Consider the following 8,668-nt stretch of genomic DNA (forward strand, 5'->3'; position numbering starts at 1 on the left):
AATGTAGTCGTCCAGTTTCTCAAGATGGCACATTACACTAAATATTGTTTGAAGATCTATAATCATTTGAAATCCTTAAAATCACATCTACTCCTCACTATTGCTGTCCATTCTCAGGGTGCATTCAGAATCACATACTCTCTTTTTATACTTTTAGTACGTACTGTGGCTGCCCTTACTGCTGAATTTTCATAATAAATATTGATATAAAATAGAAAAAGCAGTAACATTTAATAAAAAGATGTGTTTTGTGTTTGGCTTGGAGTCACTGGGTCACATGGCATGGAAGCTATTGAAAAAAATGCTGAATTTTCATAATAAATATTCATATAAAATAGAGGAAGCAGCAACATTTAATAAAAAGAGGTTTTCTTATTTGTCCCATTTAGTTATACAAATTCGGCATTGGTTTTGAGTCACTGGGTCACATGACACGGAAGCTATTGAAAAATAACTGCTGAATTTTGATTAAAAAATATTGATATAAAATAGAAGAAGCAGTAAAATGTTATAAAAACAGGTGTGTTTAATTTGTCCCATTTTATTATAAAATTCGGCATTGTTTTGGAGTCACTGGGTCACGTGACATGGAAGCTATTGAAAGGAAATGCTGAATTTTCATAATAAATATTGATATAAAAAATAAATACAGAACACGTTAGCAATGTTTTTGTGTAAATCAAGCAAACAATAGGCTAATTTATTGATGGTCCCTACGTCAGCCTCCAGCAGGAGGCGAGCTAACCGTCCTCCTGCTGCCAGCACTGGGTGAGACCGAGGGAGAGACGCCGCTGGGTGTCTCCGGAGTGAATGTCCAACTGAAACCGAGCCTGTTACCGGGAGAAGAGGCTCTGCTAACCCACAACACGTCTCCTTCACCGGGACGGAACGATGGTCTGTCTCCAAGGGTCTGTTGTCATGGGTTGTTATGGCTACCGCTTGTTGTTACGCACTTTAATATGACGTCGTTGTCGCGCGAATGACGTACGTCCGTTGTTGTGTCAAGCATTGGCAGGCTGCTCTCTCCAACACCCTGAAGCAGGAGGAGCAGAGTGCAAAGTCTGACAGACAGCTGTGTTTTTGTGAGATATTGAGTGATAGCAGGTTGTTTACGAGCTGTAGATGTGAAGAGAAGAGGGACAAGACAGTTTGTCCAGGAGGGAAGACTCAAACAGGACTTTGTTTGTCTGTCCAAGAAGAGGCCTGATCCTTTCCTGTCTGACTGTCCTTTGCTTTGTGTGATGGTGTCAGGTGCCTTCAGCTAAGTGGAAGAGCTCCAAGAATTATCGCCAAGCTACAGATATGAACAGTGGACCGGTCCAAGGAATGAAAACACAGGTGTGTATTTGCTTTTTTACAAACTGAGCAGTATTACTGACATGAAGAAGTGACATCGATGTGGCATGCTTTCGTCGTTTTTCTCCAGGTGCCGCCTGTGGTGGACGAGGCCTCGCCTTCTTCCACGTCCTCCTTTGAGATGCTCGACGTGGACTTGGGTCCAGCGCCTTATCAAGAGGTGCAGCCTCACTGGTTCTTCTGTCGACGGGCTGACGACAACACCTCCTGGTTTCCCTTCAGCAGAGAGGACTCTGACAAACTGCAAAATGCCTGCGACACTGGTAAGCATTATACATCGATCCGGATCAATATATATATCGATTCAGAGATGTGAAAACACCAAGTCATATCTCCGCCATCGTTAAGATACGCCTTTATTTTGAAATTGTATGTGTTTACCTTGCAGCAGGAGAAAAGGAGGAGGAGGTGGTGGTGGCTGTGGATGGAGAGCGGTATGACGTACATGTCAAGGAAAGGAGGCGCTACGCCGTGTACTGGGAGCAGGCGCCCACCGAAGTCCGCCGCTGTAGCTGGTTCTATAAAGGAAGCAAAGACACCAGGTTCATGCCGTACCCTGAGGACATCAGCAAAAGTCTGGAGGTAGTTTGACACTGACCTGCTCATGCCTACAACTTCTGACGTTATCCTCTTCCTAACTTTGCTTGTTGTCTTTGACTCCTGCCCTTCCAATTTTTTCAGGAGGCCTATATGATCGCAGTAACGTTGGACGAGTGGAAGAGGAAAGTGGACTTCCCCACTGGAGAGACTGTAATCTTACACAATCCCAAAGTAAACCCTGCTGTTCGTCCACTGTAATCAAATACACAACAAAGCCACCGCATGTTTTTTTTTGAGCATATAGTTTTTCTACTAAGCATCTTCTCTTCCATTTCCTTACTTCTCTCTCAGCTGATAATGCAGTATCAGACCAAAGGACTGCAGGACGAGTGGGTGTCCTCGCCCTCGGAGCAGACCAGGCCTCGAACTGTCAAGAGAGGAGTGGACAGCATCTCTGTGGAAATACCTGATGGTATGTGTGTGTGTGTACCAGTAAGAAATAGGCGAGAATATAAGCCCATCATGATGAACTACCTTCAGTTGATACTTCCTGGCTCATTATCTGTTCCCAGGTGAACCAGAACAGGTGGACCACCTCGTCTTTATGGTCCATGGCATCGGTCCGGCATGTGACTTGCGCTTCAGGTCAATCATACAGGGTGGTAAGTGTGAGTTTTTGTGTGTGTTCGCTGTGTAGAAATGCACATGTTTACGTGCATGTATGACTCCTTTTCTTCATGTCTCTCTCCAGTAAATGACTTCAGGAGTGCGTCTCTGTCCCTCCTGGCCTCTCATTACAAGCAAGCTCAGCAGGACGGCCAGGTGGGAAGAGTGGAGTTCCTCCCAGTCAACTGGCACAGCTCTTTACACGGGGATGCCACCGGTGTGGACGAGTAAGTACGGAGAAAGATGGACCAAACAATGCTACATACTACTTATCTTTCCACTGGTTGCAAAAAATGTTAAATATTTTCTCCTTTATTCCTCTTTTTCCAGGGACATCCAGAGGATTACTCTACCCAGCATCAGCAAGCTGAGACATTTCACCAACGAGACTCTGCTCGACCTGTTTTTCTATAACAGCCCCACCTACTGCCAGACCATAGTGGACACAGTCGCCTCAGAGGTCAACAGGCTGCACGCCCTCTTCCATCAGAGACATCCAGGGTTTAAAGGGGCATTTTCAGTTGTGGGCCATAGTCTGGGTAAGACACCCACAAACACAGAAACTCCCACACAGTCGATCGCAAGTCATTAAAATGCAATATCTTCACTTTTTCCGTGTGTTTCTCATTCTGCAGGTTCACTGATCCTGTTTGACCTGCTAACTAATCAGAGGACTGATTCAGAGCCCAGAAAGGAGGTACAGTCTCATTCACACTGAAAGATAAAACCAGTAGAGTGATAAAAAAGATTGTATATTTCTTTCCATATAGATAAATAATCAGTTTTCCTTTCTGTCCCCGCTGTGCATCAGGCGCCCTCTGATGAGCCCTCTCACCTGAACTGTGACACACTGGAGCAGACTCTGTCCAGACTGGGCCTGCAGCAATACCTGGATACACTACAGGCAGAAAACCTTGACCCAGAATCTCTGGTAACACACACACACACACAGCAGACATGCAACGTACATACAAATAAAAGTGTAATGCATAATTAAAAACGTATGGATCTCCTCTTTTAGGCTCTTTGCAAAGACAGTGATCTCAAAGATTTAGGAATTCCTCTCGGACCAAGGAAGAAGATCCTGAACTACGTCAAGAGGAAATGTCTTCCAGAGGTCAGACATTGTCTTCATGTGATCAGAACATTACAACCCATTACAGCTGATGTGTGTCTAAATAGTTAAATAGTTAATTAAGTAATTCTTGGCATTATCATACCTTCACTGTCCACACAGTAATCATTTGCAACTTTACTTTACAAAACATTCACATGAGCACATATATATATATATATATATATTACTTATTTCCCTCCATTCATGTGGACTGTTTTTACTACGATCGTAAGACAGGGGCGGTACGTCTGGCACCAGGGCTGCAAGTCCCACCTCAAGTGAACAGCGATCCGCATGGAAACCAGTCTTCAGGATTGACAGTGCAGCAGCCCCAGTCCATCACCAGCGCTGTCGACTATGAATACTTTGACGTGGGCATCGGACAGGTACCACACATGGACACGGACATGTTTGCGAGTACCGGTAGATAAAAGCTTTGATGCATCACCTTCCTGCTTCCCTCCTTCCCACCACTTGCCTGGACAGACTAATGGGTAGGCATAGCCAAGGGACAGGTGTGTCTCGCATGCTGTCTCCACTCCCTAAGGCTTTGTCCTGGGCTGTCTTTGTCCTCACTATGCCTGGAGTTTCTCATTACATACAGTCTTGTCAGGGGAAACTCAAGGAGAAAGAAATATAGTGGCTTTATATATAGTGGAGTTTCCTACATTGTGCTAACACTGTCAGTGCTCATTCAGTCCTGCATGAGTGCTCCCTGGTCTCCTCTTTACTTGCTGTCACACTCCCTGAATGTTGTCTCGATGTCATGAAATGAAGCTTAAATTTTCCCAACACCATTGGGCAACGGAGAAGTATTTTTTCACCCATCTTTCTGAATAGCTCCAAAAGTTTTTAACAAATTTAATGCCACATTTATTTCTGGCTACCTTCTCTCCATCCAGGTATCCATTGATTACCCACAGCTGGCATTCCACCCTCAAACATTTTTTGCTTTTGGCTCTCCCATCGGGATGTTCCTGACCGTTCGCGGTCTCAAACGCGTTGACCCCAACTACACCTTCCCAACCTGCAAGAGCTTTTACAACATCTATCACCCGGTGAGTAATCGCAGATTTACTGTGGATAAGAAAATAGGAAATAAGGCATGCACTGAAGCTACAATAATTTTTTTGCCTTGCAGTACGACCCTGTGGCGTATCGGATAGAGCCCATGATCGTGTCGGATGTGGATCTGCAGCCCATGCTGATCCCTCACCACAAAGGCCGCAAAAGGATGCACCTGGGTAAGGCTGTCTGTTTCTTTCTCCTCTGTAGAACGATACTGTGATCAGGGCTTTTTGTTCAGTAGGCTTAATGATAACCACGTTCACCTCTGTCTCGTAGAACTGAAGGATTTGAAGAACAATGTTTGGGGGTCGTTACGGATGGCGTGGCAAGCCTTTGCCAGACCACCAGTTGCTGCAGCATCCCCAGTGGAGGAAGGAGAAACTACACTAGAGAGCAATGTTGAAGAGACGCAAGGTAGAAAAGCACTTTTACTTTGCTTTTGTGTGCGTGAGCGTGCACAAGTGTGTGTCCCCCCCTCTGTTGTGGTTGCTCCTGCTTCCCTCACCCCTTACCACTTTACCTTGAGCTCCAGCCTCAGCGGCTGTCACTGCTTCTGCTTCATTTAACATAGTTTAAAACTATGCTGCTTGACTATTACTTTGGTTCACTTTGGTGCATCATCTCCCTCACAAAGAGCAAGTGTTATGTAATGTATGTCATGATTGCTGCAGGCTCTCACTCTCTGTCCTCTGCTCCTCCTTCCCCCAGCTGCACTGCTACAGCTGAACACCTAGTCTTCAACTCAAAGTTAAACTTGCTGACACCTCCTTCAGGCCCCTCTCCTGCTGTCACCTTTGATTGGTTGCATTTATTGATCGCTTCACTTGATTGACAACATTAGAAGCCACTTGTGTAACCAGCCCATGACACACTCTGGGCATGTGCTGAACAAAAAAGGTGAAGTTAAACAGTAGTGAAAACACCAGTCATGAGCTGGATCTCAACCAGCAGGTAGTCAGTCCTCATCATCAGTAGCAGGTCACTGACATTAGATGAATCCTGATGAATTAAAAACAAGTTTATTTAGGGAGCTGGCATCTATGTTTTAGTACAGTTTGATGTGGATCTGATTAAAAATTACAATCTAGCGGATTTAAACATGTTTTCATAGAGGGTGGTGTTTTTTTCAGCCGCTTTATGGTAACAAGAAGGTAACCTTGATAAAGCTTGATTGAATTAAAGGGGACTGCTGGGCCTTGGTGAAGGTATACACTCTACTAAGTGCCATTCAGTTGATTCATTTGTTTAAAAAGGATGAGCAAATGAGCTCATTCTTTCTTGGAATTGGTTGTACGAGCTAATAAATGCCGAGGCAGATTGTCAGAAATGGCCATTAAAGATTAATGAGAAGCAGCGGTCAGCACTTACATCAGGGTTCATCAGCAGAGCATCCGGTCATTGTGGAGACTCTTAAGACAATAATTAATTCATAACATACTCATCACAAAAAAGGCTTACTGATATTTACTCAACATCTCACTTGCACCGGAGACATAAACGTTTGAACTTGACCCCTCCATGATCAGTTGATGTGATTTAGTGCTAATCAAAGAAATTTAAATGCCATAAACTCATAAAATTAACTCTCTGAAAGCTTTAAAAACACCTCCTGAGCAATGTTATCAAATAAGCACTCGTCCAGTCCACCTATAAAAGCAAGTCCTTTACCTCCTCAAGTCATGTCTTAAAATATTCTTGTTGGAGGCAGATGACCGCTTCCTCTAGTAATGGCTGCTGACTAAATTGCAAGTCTAATTCAGAAAATGCCTGAGATATTTGTGAGACCTTGCATTTTTTTGTCTTACAACACTGGGACACTAACTCTCCTCTGGGACAGATGAGGACACGACACAGCACCGACTCTCTTCTTTTCTGTTACCTGATTTTCTTCCATTTCACCAAACAAGAAGGGTCAAAGCAGATCGCTGCTGGTGACTCTTATCATTGTTGTCTGCCTGTAAAGCCTCATCAGCTTTTTCCACCTCTGTCCTTGCAGCAGTGTGTGAGGAGGCAGAGTCCCCGGGGTCAGCGGAGGAGACGGAGCAGACTGAGATTAAAGTGGGTATGTTGAACGGAGGACGAAGGATCGACTACGTACTTCAGGAAAAACCCATCGAGAGCTTCAACGAATACCTGTTTGCCATCCAGTCTCATCTGGGTTACTGGTGAGTCATGCATACCTGTGGCAGGGTGCACTACGGTAATTATAACACTTCAAATAAATGACTCTCTGTATCTATCTGTCTGTCTGTCAGGGCATCTGAGGATACCGCTCTGCTGCTGCTGAAGGAGATCTACGACAAGCTAGGTGTGGCTTTTGAACAGCCACAACAGTAACACATTTTATGAATGAAGACTTGCACAACCCTCTTCCAGAATGCCTTACCGTCTGGGAGTCACCTGACTGCCCCGCCCTTTCCTCTCTCGACAGCGGTGACTGTTGCAGCAGGTGATCTTGGTTCAGATGTGTCAGTCAACAGGTGATTTCATGGTGCCGCCTAAATTACCACTGGAGGACCGGGTCTGGTGTCTTATAGTTGTTTGTAATCCACCCGAACATCTCTGTCACGTTCCTGGTCGCACTTTTCTGTGTTCTATGAGTCACTCTTGATTTCACTTACCAGCGGTTATTGACATATGCATGTAGCTGCAGCTGATTAATATTAAAAATGCTAACTATCATGATAACTAGAAGACACACAATACTTCAAGTATAAAGAATTATTTCTAGTAATATAATCTATAAGGTGTCATTTATATATTTCCCAGCCCTATGACAAGCCTCCAAAAATCAGAGATGTAGAACTAGAACTACAAATAACTATGATACTTACATATTTGTTCAACTTCAAGCTCTCTTGACAACGAAGCTCTCCCTTGACCTTACATTAGACCGCACCTTCATGAATAACTGGGTCAGGTGGTTTAATTTGGTTGACCCTAAAATGTTTACTTTCTGTTTAGATAAATGAAAGTGGACGTGTTGTCTGTTAGAAGTCCTTCAGGCAGCTACATTCTCTTCCTGTCAACAGTGAGGTCACTTGAAACCAAAAGCTGCTACTCTTACATTTGTGCAATGAAACAATAACGTGGATGTCGGCCACCATTACTATCAAGTGAAGTTTACCTTCTAAACATATTTTTATTTCACTTGCAATACGGAGATCGGTTCGATCAAACTACATATGTATCAAAAAGAAGTAATCCTCATGAAGGTTTGTTTCAGAAATGAAGAGGTGAAACAGGCACCTTAAAAAGGTCAACCTGCTTCCCCACATCGGTGCCATTCCTCATGTACTACTTTCTTCTTTTGAGTTTCACATTAAAATCATATGAGTTTGAGCACGATAAACAGATTATATAGAATTGATGTTTCAAAGCAGAGTAATTTATTTTATATTAAAATATATGAAACAAATATCAGTGTTAGAAATGTCACAAATCTGCACCTTCATATAAAGTCACATGGGGTCAAGACTTTAAAGTTGTGAAACTCTCTGTGTTGAGTGATTGAACTTTATGAATGACTGCTCTTGTTTTGCACTGTCGGGGCCCCACAGCTCCAAATGACCTGTGTTTACACCCTCTGAGTGTAACATCCGCACAAAACATGTTAATATTTGTTTGAGAAATGCACTAAATACTCAATTATCACATCCACGGTTCCTTGAGCCTCACCATCCTCTGTTTCTGTTCAGTAGAGCAGGACTTTATGATCTGTGGCTCCTCTTCCTGACTAAAACTAATGTTTTTTGCACTTGACACTAAAATGTTGTTATATACGAGAAAAAAAATTAAATGTTCTCCTTTCCTAATAAATACCCTATGAAAATGGTTACATATTGTGTGTGCCATAATAAAACAGCACAAGTGTCTTTTTGTGTTCTTTGAGTTTCAAACACAATAAATTAACCTTTTTCA

The 8,668-nt window shown here is 43.3% G+C and overlaps 1 protein-coding gene across 2 annotated transcripts; it reads left to right on the forward strand.

Moving 5' to 3' along the window:
• The first annotated feature begins 30 nt into the window (after positions 1 to 30).
• Positions 31 to 8,622, forward strand: LOC311260686 (triacylglycerol hydrolase DDHD2-like). 2 transcript variants are annotated; one of them, XM_084358840.1, is made up of 19 exons: positions 31 to 908; positions 1,252 to 1,338; positions 1,427 to 1,619; positions 1,745 to 1,938; positions 2,038 to 2,127; positions 2,248 to 2,368; positions 2,469 to 2,558; positions 2,648 to 2,789; positions 2,893 to 3,101; positions 3,198 to 3,259; positions 3,374 to 3,493; positions 3,584 to 3,679; positions 3,913 to 4,065; positions 4,582 to 4,737; positions 4,821 to 4,923; positions 5,024 to 5,161; positions 6,744 to 6,912; positions 7,003 to 7,055; positions 7,179 to 8,622. In XM_084358840.1, exons 2-19 carry the CDS (start codon positions 1,303 to 1,305, stop codon positions 7,229 to 7,231), a joined length of 2,178 nt encoding a protein of 725 aa, XP_084214966.1. In that variant the 5' UTR covers positions 31 to 908; positions 1,252 to 1,302; the 3' UTR covers positions 7,232 to 8,622. The 2 variants fall into 2 exon arrangements, with proteins under 2 accessions (XP_084214966.1, XP_084214965.1); XM_084358839.1 differs by having other exon boundaries at positions 31 to 894.
• Positions 8,623 to 8,668: the final 46 nt, after the last annotated feature.

Source organism: Pagrus pagrus (assembly GCF_965226575.1).
Source record: "Pagrus pagrus genome assembly, chromosome: 8".
NCBI lineage: Eukaryota > Metazoa > Chordata > Actinopteri > Spariformes > Sparidae > Pagrus > Pagrus pagrus.

Bases quoted from the DNA above. Each gene is read 5' to 3' on its own strand.
- LOC311260686 (XM_084358839.1), top strand. The intron at 2,369-2,468 runs GTATGTGTGTGT...ATCTGTTCCCAG, and splicing joins CTCTGTGGAAATACCTGATG to GTGAACCAGAACAGGTGGAC. The intron at 4,738-4,820 runs GTGAGTAATCGC...TTTGCCTTGCAG, and splicing joins TTTACAACATCTATCACCCG to TACGACCCTGTGGCGTATCG.